The sequence below is a fragment of the Nylanderia fulva genome, unplaced genomic scaffold, assembly GCF_048542155.1.
Source record: "Nylanderia fulva isolate GAGA-0341 unplaced genomic scaffold, ASM4854215v1 Scaffold59, whole genome shotgun sequence".
NCBI lineage: Eukaryota > Metazoa > Arthropoda > Insecta > Hymenoptera > Formicidae > Nylanderia > Nylanderia fulva.
Window position 1 is genome coordinate 767,997 of NW_028190687.1, and position 18,381 is coordinate 786,377.

Sequence of the window (18,381 nt, forward strand, 5' to 3'; positions counted from 1 at the left end):
GGATGTTTTTACTTTTATAAAGATTTTATAGTGATTTTAATGTTATTTATAAAAAAGAACCGATAGACAAATATCAAATCTGTTTCTATCACGAATATATATCATATATATAATTTTTATATTTAAAAGTGCAATTAAATATATTGAAGAATTTTTATTTCATCATTATAATAAATAAACCAAGTTACTTTTATGTTATATTTTTAAGAATTAAATCTAAAAAAAAATTATTTAATGACTGAACATTTTTTGACCGATATATATATAGACTAATTAATATTTATTTAATTAATTACACAACGTTTCATATAATTTTTGGCCTTTTCAAGTGTTACTGTTAAGTGTGCAAAAGACTAAAATTATATGGTCGAAACACCGTGGTTAAAACATTGTGTGATTAATTAAATAAATCAATTGACGAATGTCGGTTGAAAAATATTTGGTCTTTTAATTTTTGACAGCATATAATCTATTTTTCTCTATCTGTTTTTATATTATTTAAGTTTTTATTTTTTTACACTATATTTTCAATATTTTTTATTTATTTTATATTTATGTTTTACGTTCTTCGCAGAAGTGATGTACATTGTGCGACAGGCGTTAATGAGACAAAATAACAAAAAGATTTACAAATCACAAGAATTATCTCTGAAATAACTTTTTTTCCAAAAACTTGTCATATTTAACTGCATCACGAAATTGCTTGCACACGCATCGAAAGTTGATGATATCTTCAATAGTGAGTACATTATCGTTGAGAATGTGGCTTATCATCTCCTCTGGTAAGCACGTTATCTTACATTCAGACATTATGAGAAACAAAACACAAAAAAGGAATGTAAATTAAAGTGATTGCAATAAACTATTCGCGTAATTAATCTTTGCTTTTTGCAGTACACGAAATGAGTCTGCCGATTACGAAGAGCACAGATGTGTGTTTGATGTACACGAGAGACGTTTTCTACACTGTAGACGTTCTGTTCTTTATTATAAAATTTAACCTTAAATTTTAAAGCATTATTGCTTGTTTTCACTAAGATATAGGTATAAGGATCTGCCACGGCATGCGCAGAAAATGTAATTTAGAACTAGCAAATTTACCATTTCTTCTATGCGCTTGAAAGATAGAACGTGGTAAATAATTTATTTATTATTTATTTTATTATCACTATTTATTTATTTATTGTTCTTTTTATCATTTTAGTTTAATTAAAATAATATATTTTTCAAATTGGTCAATTATTTTAAATTTCATTAGTTTCCATGTATTTATATATATTATGTAATATTTAAGTTTAATGAAAATAATATCGTTCAAATTATAAATTATTTTATTAAATTTTACTAATTTTTATATATTTATATTTTATACTTTATGATTCTAGTGCTGTGCATTGTGTCGACTTTTTATTTTAATTTGGAGTTGTAATAATTTTGCGTAAATCATGCATGAGAGAGAAATATGGATCGCAAATATATGAGTTTGGAACAAAAATGAAAAAGTATTTTTACTCAACGCGTGACGTTCATTTTTGTTAAACGCACAAAACTTAACAAACTTTGGCACAGCAAATTTCGAGGGGGTAACCACTTAATGTAATCGTGGGACAGTGTCCTCGAAATCATTATGAAATCTATATGAAATCCTTATGAAATCCCGTGTAATCGTTTGCAATCAGATGTAATTGATAAAGTCAAATGAAATCATGCGGAATCATTAGAAATCATAATCTGTGATGAAATTATGTGTGGCACGAGCACTTTCCGTAGTAAATTGCGATCAAATTCAAGATAAAATGCTATTTATAATTTTATGTGTCACATAAAATCCTAAATGATTACATGTGCAATCACGAAAATGCATTGTGTAATCAGATGAAATCATTACTTTTATGAAATGATTTCATATGTAATGAAAAAAATCCATTTGCAATCAGATGAAATCATTTGTAATCAGATGAAATCATTTATAATCAAATGAAATCGTTTGTAATTAGATGAAATCATGAAATCAAATGAAATCATAAAATCAAATGAAATCATGTAATCTGTGGGACAATATTTTAGCTAGTGGTTACCCCCTCGGCAAATTTAGATGCCCATATGTATTACCAAACATTTCAATGTCTAAATAATATCTTAGCGATATAATTCATATAAATATTCGTATTGTAAATCGAGGTTTTTATTTTAGCTGAGAATTTTATCTGTAAAAATTTGAAAAATGTAAATCTCTCTCTTTTTCTTTTTCTCGTATCAAAAATATTTTATAAAATTCTATATAAATTAATAATTTTTATTATATACGATATATAAATTGTATATAGTAAAAATGGTACATGATAAATCTAATGAATATATTAAATTAATGTAACAGTTTAGTTTCAGTGTCTATCAAACTTTTATTAGAACACTCGAACCTTCTGTTTTATTTTTCCAAAATAAATTTATTATTTTTTAGTTAATAATTAATTAATTAAAAATAGAAAAAAAAACACTTAATTGAGAAACATATGCTTAGTGAAGGAACAGCAAATATACTTCACATTTGGGCACAGAATACATTTAATGTCATTCAAAATGTAACATTCTAGTTTCCGTTTCTTCTAAACTTCTGTTAGGACACTCATCTTGTATTTTATTTTTCAAAAATAAATTTATTAATTTTACAATAACATTTCTTCAGTAATCGAGCTATTTAATCGACTTATAATTCTCTATATCACGTTATGCAATAGTTTTCACCCCGTATATACGCGCAAGTAAAACCACATAAAATTGTCGAATGTTCTTCAAATATGTACATTATTTATTAAAAAGAAATAAAGATAGACAGGGAGAGAGAGAGAAAGAAAGATTGAAATATATTTCATAGTATAAATAATGTCGTAACAATACTAATAATTCGTATAAATATTCGTATTTATAAATTAACATTAAAGCACGCGCTCCGTACGTGCTGCGTGCGATGACCTTGGCCGCGCTGATAGCTGACAGCGCGCGACTGCGCAGTTCGAGTCGAGCTACCGCCGCGGTCGGACAATCTCGCGCGCGTCGCGCGTTTTCTCGCATCTGTCGTGTATTTTGTCGCGAGTCGAGTGATAGACGCGTGCGGAAGTACGGGACACGCGTGGCGATTGATATGTCGATTGAATCGCGATTGGAACGATGTGAAAATACGTCGCGGGTTTCGTTAATAAAGTTGAAAGTAAACTTTTTCAAACGCGACGTGTGCGCCGCGTACCGTAGTCAGTGTTCTCAACAGTGCAACCGGAAAGTGCGCGAGTAGCTGTCAGTGGTGCCACGTGTCAAACGTGAAAATCGCGCAGTCGCGAAAAGGAGCGAGAAAGTCGTTCGTCGTCGAGTGAAGTTTTTTTCAAGCTACGCAAACACGTAATGCATCCAGAGTGTATATGTGTATTGTGCGTCGGAATAAATGATTGTCTACAAGGATACATAGACAATCGTCGCGGCGGAGCCCGGAATAATTTCAGAAAATGGACGCTTCCTCGCAGGTCCCAGGGAGAAACAAGAAATCGGATCGACGTCGATTAGACGTAAATAACGTCTATAACTTTTTCAGTTCAAATTAGACGTCGACTAGACGTCGATATTATTTGCTAAAACAATCAGGCCAGACATCAATAAACATTTCATTTTAATCCATAATAAAATACTTTTCATGTAAAAAAACATATATTAAAATTTATATATAAAATATATATGTGATCCATATATATATATATATTTTTTTTTTTATTTGTGTTGTATAATTTCTCTTTGTGTGTGTAATATATTAATTAATTATAAAAATAAAAGTAAATTAATTATTATATATATATTATATATATATATTTACTAATTATGTATGAGGAAACTTTATATGAAAATATAACTTTAATTATTTAAATGATTGGTTCGATAACGCTTATTTTGATTTAACTGTCGTATAAAAGATAAGTTGCGAGTTGCGACACCGCCTTGCGACTAAATATAGTACCAACTTAACGCAACGAGTTAACGAACTCATTCTGTTATTGTTCCGTGATCGATGATCATTCGTTGAAGTTCGTTGAATGTTGAACTGTGCTTGTGATAATATTTGTTCTTCTGGAGGCCTATTCTGTAACTTTTAACAAATGCGTTATAACTGTAACGCATGCGTTAGTCGTCGTATCGTCGACGAATTCATGGTTAACAAATGAATTATAGTTATAACGCATGCGTTAAAAGTTACAGAATAAGTCTGCTGGATCGATTGCTATTCTAATAAAGAAGTCATCACCAACAAAAATGAGTGAAAGTCCACCGGTAAGTGCTTCATAATTTATAATTTCTTAATAATCTACTTTTTACTTTTGTGCCTCAAGTCGTCTGTAGGTTATAATTGTTTCATAAATAAATTACAATTTTCATATAAATAGTTCATAATTTATATATATATTAATAAATTATTTTGATTTATTTAATTAAAAATATTGTATGCTCTTATATATACACTTTTCTTTAACTCACTCTTTAACTAACCTCAACATATACGGAATTATTAATAATAATATTGTCACTATTGCTTCTTTTTTGCTATTATTTATTTAAAGTTTATTATCAAAATTTATTACATAACATTATTGTGAATGCAGTATAAGCAATATATTTTAGTACTGATGTTGTTCTTGTATTATTTTTACATCTATCATAGGAAAGTAGGAATCGTCGTAGAAATACGAACAAGCAAATAATTAATGAATTAGTTAGGCAATGTAGGAATCAAAGAAAATTGGACGATTTAAGAAATCGAATTACTACTGTCTACAAGACAGAGGCTTCATCCGATGAAGAGGTTTCATCCGATGAAGAGGTTTCATCCAATGAAAAGGTTTCATCCGATGAAGAGAATAATGAAATGCTGCCCATTCCAGGGATTGAAGATATTTCTTTATTAGAAACAAATTCTGAAGTATCAACAGAATCTGATGCATCTATCGATCAACTTGAAAATGAAAATATGGATGATAACAATAATTATAATAATGACAATGACAGTGAATTACATTTTGAAGATGAGAATAATGACAGCGAAAGAAGTGTTGAAATTAATGATGCTAACAGATATAGTAACGATGAAGAAAATGATGATTTAATGATTGAATTTGAAAATGACGAACAGAGAGGACGCTATGTTTTAAAAACATTGAGGGAGTGGGCCCTTGAAGGAGGTGTGTTATCTATGAAGAAGTTAAATGATTTACTTCGTAGATTGAGAGTATTGTTTCCCATCTTACCTAAAAGCTACAAAACCGTTAGGTGATAATGAAAAAATTGTAACATCAAGACTTATGACCAAATTGATGACTAATTCCTTAGCGAAACAATTCAACTTTGATGGTCATAATCCTCAAAAGGCTAAAGTTAATAAAAGGCCATTTAAGAAACTGAAACTATGGGAATTATTTCAAGGTATTTTATCTTCTTTTCAATATTTTGTTTCATCTTAAGTTTATTGTAGAAAAAATTCATAAATATTTCTTTTTTTCTAGGAGTTATGCTATTAAAATTTCCTACCAGTGATTTGGAAGATGCCTTAAATGCAGTCAGAAATTGGCTACGAAACGCTGCTGGGCGTAAGCAATAAAATGTGCAATTTCATTTTTTTTATTTTTAACAGAATCTAATGTATAAGAAAAGCAGAGGTAAAAAGTGCTCGCATACGAGAATATTGCGTTGTGATATCTTATTATTCTTAGACGACTCTTTACAAGGTCTTTTTCTCGATACAAATTAGCACGGGGGAGGTTTCCCATTAAAAGGGAAGAGGTCATTTAATATTCGTCATAAAATGCAATTAATTATTTTTTTTTCTTGAATGTGAAATATGATCTCTATTCATGTGCAATTTGCGAAGTCTTATGTCATTTTTATTTTGTTATTGTATTTTTGATATTGCTGCTTTATTTTGAATATTATTTGTCTTATTTTTTATTTATGTAACTGATAAGACATTGTCAGGTTTAAATTTGATTTGAATTATTACATATAAAAGTTTTTAGTTGAAGTATGTATATGTAGAATATATATGTACACTAATAAAGAATGTATATATATATACATATATAAAATATATATATTTATAATATATATATATCAAGACACGATAAGATGGCATATACTGGAGTTTTCAGTATGTCAACAAAGATTATCCTGTATTGAAATTGTCCAATACATATTAATAAAAAATAGATATAAGGTTAATAATACATATAAAATTATTTTCTAAAGTGTCTTTTCCATCCTTTCAGTTTCAATTATATAAATATATGTATAACAATCTAAATACCAAGATCCAAATAATTTTAGTGTTGGTTCTATTTTTTTCATTCGTAAATTAAAAAGGTAATGTAAATTTTCTAAAGAAAATATATTTGCATGCATCCAATATTACAATTCAATGAATATTTACTGAGCAATTTGTTTTGATTAGAATATTACATTATTCTATATTTTACAATAAAAATATACTTAGAATTAAAATAAAATGTTCACTGAATGGTGTACGTAATACTGCACTTATTGCCTGCGTTCGCAGCAGAGAAAGTAGAAGTGTCTGTTGTAAAATTATTGAATTTGAGTATTGTATGAGCTTAGGTTTAGTCAAAACTAAAAGCATACGCCAATTATACGCCATTATTAGATTCATCAATTTTACAACATTTGCAACGCTACTTTTTCTGCTGAATACAGCCGTTACATCAATTATTTAGATGTCTATTAGACATTTTATAGACGTTTATATTAACGTCTAGATGGTGTCTAAATTCAAAGATTTGTCCGTCTATATAGACGTCAAATTAGATCTTACTTAGACGCATATAAAAGACATCGATTCGACGTCTTTTCAACATGCCATTTCTCCCTGGGGTAGGAATAAGTGAAGTTTGCCGCGAATTTCGTCGACTCAAGCGACACCTTATTGCTAAAACGCAGTCGCGATAAAGACGTGCCGAGTGAAAACGAGAAAGAATATCACATATATTTGTTTTCGCGAAGGACTGAGAAGCGGCGCTTACGTATTAATAAAACTAATTAAAACTATTGAAAATAAATATTGCCTGCGAGCGAGTATAAAATCGGAAATACATATCAGAAAAGTTGTTATTAATTTTGTTCGCAGACTCGTTTCCAAATACTCTACAATCGCTGCAAAACATGTTGACAATCTCACCGTGGATTTGCGCGAATTCGAGAATCGCGTGTTTAGTGTATTTTCGTAAATTCTTCGCCAAGAATGAAGGTTTTTTTCCCCGTGTCGTGAAATTTTAAAACGGTACGTGTGGATCGCGTCGCGAGTGTGCTTGAGTTTATGCGAATAGAGTGTGAAGAGAGAATCGGCGATAAGCAAGTGGTCTTCGTGGCCGAGCTCGGGCTGCTTCTGAGAATTGAACGAGTCGAGGGTAAGCTTGAATTTCTTGGAATCACAATTGTTATGTCTTCGTTGCTGTTAGTCTTCGACTTTTTACGTTTTTCGATCAAGATAAATTTTCTGCGGCACTTCTCGTAATATATTTTCTAAACCAAATAAATTTTACGATTATATGTATAATTATACAATTATTTATATATAATTATATATAACAAATTTTTACCGGGTTTCCGTACTGACATATAATCTCGAAAAGCTTTATAAAATCTTTAGTATTTTTTTTATTACGTTTAGCGCAACATATATCGGAAAACTTGTCAGGAATTGAACGAAATATGTACAGATCTCTCGGGTGGGCTATAAACTTTGGATACTTTATTCTAAATATATCCCGAGGGTATGATAAATAGTCTACGCTCTTCAAATGTCTATAATACTGTTCCGCTTCTTCTCGACGTCCACGAAATCTAAATCGTTGCCGAGGCTGCCGACTCGACCTCTCAATCCTCCACCGCCGACTTGACCGGTCGCTTTGAGCTTCTCTTGCATCTGCGCCAGAATGTCTCGCATTCTTCGTATCTGCGAATCGCGAATCGTCAGTTGATACAGTGCGATTGATATTTAGGAAAATCATTTTTGTCAAAATTAAATTGGAACAGGGTTGGGTAATTTTCAAATGGAAAGGATTGCAACGTTCAAATTAAATAAAATTTTTTAAAATAAGTTGCACTGTGAAAAAAATTTATTAACTTGACTAAACCTTTTAACTAAATATTATTTTGTTAATTGAACATATACAAATATTTAAATTAAATATAAGATATTAAATCTATAACAAAACATATATTAGTATTTAAGTCAAATATGTATTTCGTGTTAGACTTAATATATTATATTTAATTTAAACATTTGTATATGTTCAATTAACAACGTAATATATATTTAGTTGAAAGGTTTATAGTCAAGTTAACACATTTTTTTTAGTGTGGCTTTTATTAATCTTGCGTATACTTGAAAATGTTTTTTTTTTATTATATATTATTATTAAATTATATCAGGGTCTGGTAAGTTCATGATTTTTTTAAACTAAGTTAATTTAAAGTTAGTTGCTTATAAAATTAATTTAATTAAGTTGTCTGAAATAAAAATTAACTCATTGTCAGTTAGAGTGAAGTTAAAATTAAATTAACTGAAATTAAATCAAAAGTTTTTCAAAACATTATTTATATTAAATTAGAATTTTGTTTGTTGATATTTTTAAAATTTATAATAACAAATAAAGAAATTTTGATTTTGATATAGAAATATATTTTTCTTGTAATTATAATTGTGTGTGTGTGTGTGTGTGTGTGTGTGTGATGACAAATGAACAAAAATTAATGATACTTTAATTTAAAAATACATTTATAACTTACAAAAACCAATAATGATATTCAGAGATTAAAAAATTAACTTGGGAAAAAAGTTAATAAGTTTAGGTCAAAAATAATTAGTTCAAGTTAAAAATTGATACATTTTACATTAATTAAGCTATGTTTAAAGTTATTAACTATTTAACTTTTTTTTAAACTTTTAACTTATTATTACTCAACCATGAATTGGAAATATATTTTCTTTAATTGTTCACTGAAAAAATTGGTTAACTTGACTAAATCTTTCAACAAAATATTATTTTGTTAATTGACCACATAGACATATTTAAAATAAATATAACATTGATATAAATCTAACAAAACGTAAATTTTATTTAAATAGTAATATATGTTTAATTAACAAAATAGTAATTTAGTTGAAAGGTTTAGTCAAATTAATAAATTTCTTTCTAGTGTATAAATGACAAATTTTGAAAATTATTTTTTAATTATACAGGATATTAAAAACTTATATCGACACATGGAGAAAGAAGACTTCAAAATTAACATTTTTTATTAATACTAATTTTCTCTATAATGTTAAATTTTAATAGGTACTACATATGAAATACGAATTTGTGACTTTTTAGTTTATCATCTGTAATAAAGTTATTGGAGGAATTTTTGACCATTTACTGTGTGTGTGTGTAAAAAGAGAGAATTATTTTTATGCATTTGTTGAACATATATTAATATTTAAATCAAATACACGTTTTTTATATTTAATGTTACATTTCATTTGAATATGTTTAATTAACAAAATTTTTAGTTGAACGGTTTAGTCAAGTTAACAATTTTTTATTATAAATATAAAACTCAGTATAAATAAACATATCGTAGAGAAAAATAGTATTAACCAAAAATTTTGAAGTCTTTTTTTCGATTTATCGGTCTAATTTTTTAATATCCTGTGTAATTAATTATATAAATAATTATATATTGTAATTAAATAAACTAATAATATCGTTCCTACCTCTTTGTCCTTCTGTAAAAAAAGTCTGTCAGTATCGGATATACTGTTCTCGAAATGCGGTCCGGAATCTCTCTTCAATTTACTATTAAGAGGAAAAACAACAAGCGTATTTATCCTCGATTCTCCGAAAAGAAGACTGTAAAGATTAGCAAATGCAATTAAAGCATAAGTGACAGGAAGAAAATATATCATGCACTCTTTGACTATAGAAAATATCTATTTTACATTATTCAATTTTTCTTGAAAGGATTAATGCAAAACTAATTTTCGATTTAATTACCATACGTCAGAATAATCGTACAGACTATGCGAACTCAACGCGGATGTTTGTGAATAAATCTCAATTCTAGATTTTAGTTCCTATGTTTCCGTCTGATTCCCTTAAGAAAATGTAGAAAAGCAAAATATATCGATCCAGAAGTTGCTGAATCGAGAACTTAGGAATTAAAATAGAGATTCTAAAATTGAGAACCAAGTTGAGATTTATTCCTAAATAATCTTATTGTTAGCACTATGCAAATTTCGTGCTTCGTGCACAATTATAAGACATAGGGGAAAAATTAATTTTTATTATCTAAAACACAAACCTTCGCCTTCGGCTCGCATACCCTTGTTTATTTCGAGACTAACTTTCTTATTCATTAAGTATATTTGTTCATTTATTTTTCAAAAGTTTATATTAATCACTAAAAAAAACTAAATAATAATATTTATATTTATCGGTTTTTCACTTATTCTTTTGGTAGCTCTTGGAGAGGTGCAGAGATATTATGAAATTGAAATAAATATCATTAATTTAAAAGAATTATTTATCTTATTAAATTTGTCGCAAATCTTGCGTTTCAGAATGACCTTAAATGTGTTTTATAACCAAGTGTGGAGTATATTTGCTGTTCTAAGCAGGTGTGTTTCAATTGTTTTTTTATATTTTCAGATATATAAAATATTTTGGTATAAGTCTTTGTACAATTATCTGATTTTAATATAATTTCTGATATAGAATAAGAAGGCCGCATACTTGAAACATTATGTATAAATTTCTATATGCTTTATTTATATATGATATATCACAGATGTATCGACAGATAATAGGATGAAATTTTTATCACAGATATCGCATGCTTCACATTGTTTGTTAATACCTTCTAAAAAAATGCCACATCCATCGAAAAGATGCTCTGCATAAATGATACGATAAAAACATTCTTCGTTAATAGTTATGTTAAACTTTGTTATGATTTTTATTCCATTAAATTTATGTTCTTCCTTTGATTGTCTAACGGAATTAGTTAATATATTTTACATCATGATAAATGCGCCGCATAATAAAATCGAAGAATGAATTTATAAATTTATAAAATACAGCACAGACATTTAAATTAATGTTCAGATTATTAATTTTAATTCAATTAAATTTGTTTAAACTTATTTTAATTTATAAATACGAATATTTATACGAATTATTAGTATCGTTACGACATTGTTTATAATATGAAATATATTTTAATCTGTTTTCCTCTCTTTCTTTCTGTTTATTTTTCGTTCTTTTTAATAAATAATGTGTAAATTTTAAGAATTTCGACAATTTTATGTAATTCACTCGCGCGTATATACGGGGTGTAAATTATTATATACCGTGATGTAGAAGATTATATATTGTTTAAATCGCTCGATCACTGAAGAAACATATTTGTAAAATTAATAAATTTATTTTTGAAAAATAAAATATAAGATGAGTGTTCTAACAGAAGTTTCAAAGAAACGGAAATTAAAGTGTCACATTTTAATGACATTAAATGTGTTCTGTACCCAAATGCGGAGTACATTTGCTGTCTCATCACTAAGCATGTGTTTCTCAATTATGTGTTTTTTATATTTTCAGATATATAAAAAATTTTTTTTTGTATAAGTCTTTGTACAATTACCACATTATAATATATTTTAATTTATATTTAACGTTGTTCGTTATATTTCTTAAAATAATGTCTTATCCATTGAAGAGATCCTCTACATGAAAGAAAGATATAACTTGTTGGAATTAGTCAAATTTTAAAGTCTTGCTTGAATCTTGCACAAATTTTCAAAATCTACAATTATCATACAATATATTACACAAAATTTAATATTATTAATACGTTTTTATTGTCTCCTTCAACACAAGAGTATTATATATATTTCAAACGATAAAAATCATTAATTATTAATATATCTGTTTTTACTTATTCAAATGCAACACTATTAATTATAAATGTTTCAAATTAATAGATATTAATAAATGGTAAATTTTAATTATGTCATATTTTGCATATACTTAAAGTATTAAAAAAAAGTTCATAAATCAATTAATTTTTTTAAATTTTAAAATTTATAAATTCTACTGCACTAATTCAAATTCTTGCAATCACAATTTTTCTTATTTTATTGTTTATATTAATAAATACAATAAATATAGCAGAGAACAATAAATATATTTTATTCGTCGATGATTCTCAATTGACATTGCATACAAAAATGGGACATAGTATTTCTCTACAGAAGTCGAACATATACGTATATATACATGTATATGTCAATATGACATCTGTCTATTATATTGGTCCATGCAACTACGGCATATTTTATGTTTTTATTTATTTGTTCTACTATTTAAAACGAAATATAAGACACAAACTGTAAAATTTGTACTTGAATTGATTTTTTTGTGAATAAATGTCTCAATAAACACTTAACCACGTTAAATGATAAAAAATTGTAAATTATACATATTGTTATCTAATAGAATTGTTATCTAAAAGAATCTCACAATGTTCAATATTTTTACAATTGTATATATTATATACTAATATGCGATTGTTAGTGCGCGGATGTACTTTACTCATATTGTACTCATATTTCTTAAAACATGATGACAAAAATAGACACAGATGCAGGCTCATATACTACTCAAAACACGGACATATTATGATATCTTGAAACTGTTTGCAAAAAATGTCATTATGAGTATATATAAATATGCTCAAATTAATATAATTACTCACATTTTGCATCATATGTATATAACTTGCACTCATAATACTTATATAATGCTCTATTTAATTATCTCCATATAAAAGCAAAGCTCTTATTATATATCTTTGTTCTTTTATAAATGCGGCAACAACATTTGTTGTATACACCAACATCTAAAAAAATTAATTAAACATGAATATAAAGACGACATGTAAACAAAAATGTAATTATAAATTAGAAAATGAGAAATTGCACATTTCTCTTCTTTCTATACATATTTAGTGTAATTTAAATAAGTAATTTTCAACCTTTCTAATTGTTAAGACTCGTCCCCAAATTAATGATCGATTATTAATAAGACAATCCGGGTAATCCTTGTATTTTATGTAAAAATTTCGTGCATTTTTTAAATTATTTGTGACGCTGTAAACAATTAAAATTTTACTTTAATCATTATGAACATTTTTATTATAAAAAATTAAATATGCATGCGTATAATAAAAAAAGAAAGATTATTGAGAAATAATAATAATGTCGATTCTAATATATATCTATACTTACAATTCTGGTTTCCAAAATATATAGAATTTATTTTCAATATCTAGTACATCGCAACGTAGACCAAGTCTTCTAGCCACGCTATGAAATATTGTATATACAATGATATCTTGGCCATGTTTACTTTGTAAAACCTGTGCCAGGTGTAATACAGGATAAATTAGTTAAAGCGACAGAATATTAAGAACAACATATAGCATATACATATATGGCTCATAATTATATATGTATTATAATCTATAATATCTTACATAATCTATACACAAACAATTGATATGTACGCGAAAGGACTTGCAGGGTCGAAAGTTCAAGGTGCCAAATATATATTCCTGGAGTGTATCCATAATCTGCGTACTTTCTGTTTCATTCCAATGATTATCTTTGATATTGTTGGTTTTCCAATAAGAAAAAGTTTCATCAGACGTAAAGAATATTGAATGGTTCGGATGCTTCTTTCTAAGAGAATTCAGTACCTCTTGTGCGATTGTATCCAATGATGCACTTACATTCGTGTAACATACATCTTTTCGAGGTTGAATACGTTGTACTATGAAAGTACAAATTTCTTCCAAAAGCTGTTTTTTTTCAGGTTTTACACTATATCTGTCTAACTCATTTCGTATCCAAGATAGCTTTTCATAGTGAGACATTTCTATATTGCAATATCTTTCAATAGATTTGCGATCAATTCTTCTAAAAAATTTGTATATATTGAATTATTAACTAATGAATAAATACATTAAATTGTAATAATATAGTAGCATTATAATATATATGAAGATCCTACTGTGGAAATTGTGTTAACAAGAATTTAATCTCCTTAATATAAAACATATTTTTTAGCACATCTATATGCTCATGTGTTCTTTTAGGAACAAGAAATTGATTTTTATATTCATCGATATTACCGCTAAATTTCATGACATTTTCGAATGTTAATACATTAGCAAATAAGTCGAAATAATTTTGATTTGCTTTATTTTTGTAATAATAATCGTAAAAAAGAATTAGAGACAGATCATTTCGCAATTGAATCACAGAATTTATGCCTTCTGTAATAAAGTTTATGTTTTTTCCATCTTTTGTTTCCTTAAGACTTTCATATTTTTTCTTTGCATAGGGCCATCTAAAATACGACCATAAAATATTGTAATAAATATTTGATAATGATACTAAGTGTTGTATCAAGATTAATTTAAAATTAGCTAGATAAAGATGAGACAAAAGTATGTAATTTATCTTAAATAGGATAAAGATGATTTTATTTTAAGTATATCTAGACAAAATATATAATTATATGGCGATATATCTAGATAATTGTTAATATTTAAGATTGCTTACGTAAACACAGTTATACAAAACATAAATTATAAGAGGAATACAATAATATATGTATTTATATTTTTATTTATAAATTTTTATCGCTTTACTGTTTAGTTTAAGTATTTTTAAGTGCAATGACTCTACACCAAAATGATCTAAAAATTATTCTAGATAAATTATATAGTAAAGATAATAATTTTTTTATCTAAAATGCAGATATAAAGATAATTTATATTTTTACTATCTATATGCAGATAAGATGACGCCATAGTTTTTCCATTTAATTTTATTCAGATAACACATAGCAAATTTTGATGATAGTAAACAATGTGATTGCACAAGTAATTTTCAAATTAATAAATTTTTTGAAGTATACAATTCAAAGCATGAGTACATGTATGTCACTTCTTTATATACTTTAATCAGAAAAATAAAATATATAATATTCAAATATAAGAGTTTTTAACAAGGCTCTGTAATATAAATATAAATTTAACGTATAAGACGGGCAACAAGAGCCAAATCGCGGATGACAATGCGTTATCCTAACGAAACTAAATAATTTTTCGTTAGAATTAAATACCGGTGCACAAGGCACCAAATTTTACTTGGACACGGCCAAGATTTTTAAATATGAAATAATCTCATATTTTGAGATTTAATTTCAATACCTCTTTAACCCCCCTACGGAAAATAAATAAATGAATGCAAGAGAAAAATATAGATCCGAAAATCGCTGAATCGGGAATCGAACCCGAGACCTTTCGCTTGCCGGGCGACTGCTCTTCCAGCTGAGCTATTCAGATCCTTTCGATTCTATACTTTTCTCTGTTATATATATTAATGTTGGTAAACAAACGCATTTTTTAAGCCAGCGTGTATCAAATATAAGAGTTTTTAACAAGGCTCTGTAATATAAATATAAATTTAACGTATAAGACGGGCAACAAGAGCCAAATCGCGGATGACAATGCGTTATCCTAACGAAACTAAATAATTTTTCGTTAAAAACTCTTATATTTGATACACGCTGGCTTAAAAAATGCGTTTGTTTACCAACATTAATATATATAACAGAGAAAAGTATAGAATCGAAAGGATCTGAATAGCTCAGCTGGAAGAGCAGTCGCCCGGCAAGCGAAAGGTCTCGGGTTCGATTCCCGATTCAGCGATTTTCGGATCTATATTTTTCTCTTGCATTCATTTATTTATTTTCCGTAGGGGGGTTAAAGGGGTATTGAAATTAAATCTCAAAATTTGAGATTATTTCATATTTAAAAATCTTGGCCGTGTCCAAGTAAAATTTGGTGCCTTGTGCACCGGTATTTAATTCTAACGAAAAATTATTTAGTTTCGTTAGGATAACGCATTGTCATCCGCGATTTGGCTCTTGTTGCCCGTCTTATACGTTAAATTTATATATATAATATTCAATTTAAATTTTTAATTATCTATGTAAATATTTATTTTTGAACTACATATTCCTAAAAGTATATTAAAATTATATTTTCAAATTTTGACTTTAATATGTATATTGCGTAATTCTATATGTGTATTCTACATGCTATTAATAAACATTAATGTTTGTGTGTGTGTATATTTAAAAATTTTTTTAAATAATTTTTAGAACAATTTTTCCGAAAACATATTTACATTCAATGTCGACTGTGTTTATAAATGTTACTTGGCATGCTTTTACTTTTATGAAGATTTTATTATGATTTCAGTTATTTATTTGAAAAACCGATAAAAAAATATCAATCCTGTTTGTTTCAATCACGAATATATATCAAAAATATAATCTTTATTATATAACTAAATATATTTACTAAACTAAATATATTGAAGAATACACATTAAAATAAATATACAAAGTTGATTTTACGTTACATTTTTAGTAATTAAAAATCTAAAAGAAATTATTTAATGATTAAATCTTCTTCGACCGATACAGGCCAATTAATATTTATTTAATTAATCACACAACGTTTCCTAGAATTTCTGTTGTTCTCAAGTGTACCGTCAAGTGTGCGAAGGACCAAAATTATGGTCGAAACTTTGTGTGATTAATTAAATAAACATCATTCGGCCAGTATCGGTCGAAAAATATTTAGTCTTTTAATTTTTGACAGCCGAAAATTAAGAATTTTTATCAGTATTTTTCATATATATATATATATATATATATATATATATGAAATGTAAACGTTAAATATAATATACTGATAAAAATTCTTAATTTTCGGCTGTCAAAAATTAAAAGACTAAATATTTTTCGACCGATACTGGCCGAATGATGTTTATTTAATTAATCACACAAAGTTGCGACCATAATTTTGGTCCTTCGCATATATGTATATATGTATATGTTATTATATATGTATATAACGGTAGAGTTTGCCAAAATTATTGAGCAATAGAAAAAAATGAAAGCGAATAATTTAATATGCAACATAAATGCAACATGTCTAATTTTTCGAATATTTTTTATTTATTATTTAATAATAATGTACGTTCTTCGCAGAAGTGATATACATTGTGCGACAGGCGTTAATGAGACAAAATAAAAAGATTTACAAATCACAAGAATTACCTCTGAAATAACTTTTTTTCCAAGAACTTGTCATATTTGGCTGCATAACGAAATTGCTTGCACACGCATCGAAAGTTAATGATATCCTCAATAGTGATAACATTATAGCCGAGAATGATGGCTATTATCTCCTCTGGTAAGCGCGTTATCTTACAATCAGACATTATGAAAAACAAAACACAAAAAAGGATTATAAATTAAAGTGATTGCAATATACTATTCGCGTAATTAATTCTCTGCTTTTCGCAGTACACGAAATGAGTTTGCCGATTACAAAGAGCACAGATGTGTGTTTGATGTATACGAGAGACGTTTTCCACACTGTAGACGTTCTGTTCTTTATTATGAAATGTGACCCCAAATTTTAAAGTTTTATTGTTGTTTTTACCTAGATACAGGTATAAGGATTTGTCACGGCATGCGCAGAAAATGTAATTAAGAACTAGCAAAAATTACCACTTTTTCCTGTGCTCTTGAAAGATAGAACGTGGTAAATAATTTATTTATTAATTATTCTTTATTATTACTATTTATTTATGTATTGTTCGCTATTTAAGCTTAATTAAAATAATATATTTTTTTAAATTTATCAGTTATTTTAAATCTTACTAATTTTCATGTATTTGTATTATTTATTATTTAAGCTTAATTAAAATAATTTTATTTCAAGTAATCATTTATTTTATTAAATTTTACCAACTTTTATGTATTTATATTTTACAATTTACAACTTTAGTGCTGTGCATTATGAAATATTCTCGATAAGAGAGAAAAGGAAAGAGAGAGATTTACATTTTGCATTTTTCAAATCTTTACAGATAAAATTCTCAACTAAAATAAAATTTCCGATTTACAATACGAATATTTAATAAATGATGCATGTACAAATAGTTTATATAAGAATATTTTACAATTATATGTAGTTTTATTCGGGCGTATATATGGGGTGTATATATTTTAGTAATCTAAAATCTACTTTATAAGAATATAAAACTTTATGGATTAAATACAAACTCACAATGAACAGACTATGCGAACTCAACGCAGATGTTTGTGAATAAATCTCAATTTGATATTTTAATTCCTATGTTTCCTT

General features: G+C 27.1%; 3 protein-coding genes and 1 long non-coding RNA gene across 5 annotated transcripts; 3 read left to right on the plus strand and 1 right to left on the minus strand.

The window, feature by feature from the left end:
* The first annotated feature begins 3,940 nt into the window (after positions 1-3,940).
* On the plus strand, positions 3,941-5,317 carry LOC114928897 (uncharacterized). The gene is made up of 2 exons (XM_029300265.2): positions 3,941-4,311; positions 4,700-5,317. The coding sequence occupies exons 1-2, from the start codon at positions 4,294-4,296 to the stop codon at positions 5,306-5,308; spliced, it is 627 nt and encodes a 208-aa protein (XP_029156098.2). The 5' UTR covers positions 3,941-4,293; the 3' UTR covers positions 5,309-5,317.
* Positions 5,318-5,331: 14 nt separating this feature from the next.
* LOC146720908 (uncharacterized) lies at positions 5,332-6,252 on the plus strand. The gene is made up of 2 exons (XM_085487648.1): positions 5,332-5,457; positions 5,538-6,252. The coding sequence occupies exons 1-2, from the start codon at positions 5,337-5,339 to the stop codon at positions 5,630-5,632; spliced, it is 216 nt and encodes a 71-aa protein (XP_085343774.1). The 5' UTR covers positions 5,332-5,336; the 3' UTR covers positions 5,633-6,252.
* A 676-nt stretch (positions 6,253-6,928) lies between these two features.
* LOC114928801 (uncharacterized) lies at positions 6,929-17,770 on the plus strand. Its single transcript, XR_014925857.1, has 2 exons — positions 6,929-7,448; positions 17,217-17,770. It is a non-coding gene; the product is annotated as an uncharacterized LOC114928801 (long non-coding RNA).
* Positions 12,189-17,615, minus strand: LOC114928895 (uncharacterized). 2 transcript variants are annotated; one of them, XR_014925855.1, is made up of 7 exons: positions 17,286-17,615; positions 14,157-14,495; positions 13,621-14,062; positions 13,373-13,503; positions 13,120-13,234; positions 12,841-12,984; positions 12,189-12,777 (listed from the first exon to the last, which is right to left on the minus strand). XR_014925855.1 is itself a non-coding variant. In XM_085487645.1 (6 exons), exons 1-6 carry the CDS (start codon positions 17,447-17,449, stop codon positions 12,895-12,897), a joined length of 1,281 nt encoding a protein of 426 aa, XP_085343771.1. In that variant the 5' UTR covers positions 17,450-17,615; the 3' UTR covers positions 12,189-12,894. The 2 variants fall into 2 exon arrangements, 1 of the variants encoding a protein (XP_085343771.1); XM_085487645.1 differs by having other exon boundaries at positions 12,189-12,984.
* Positions 17,771-18,381: the final 611 nt, after the last annotated feature.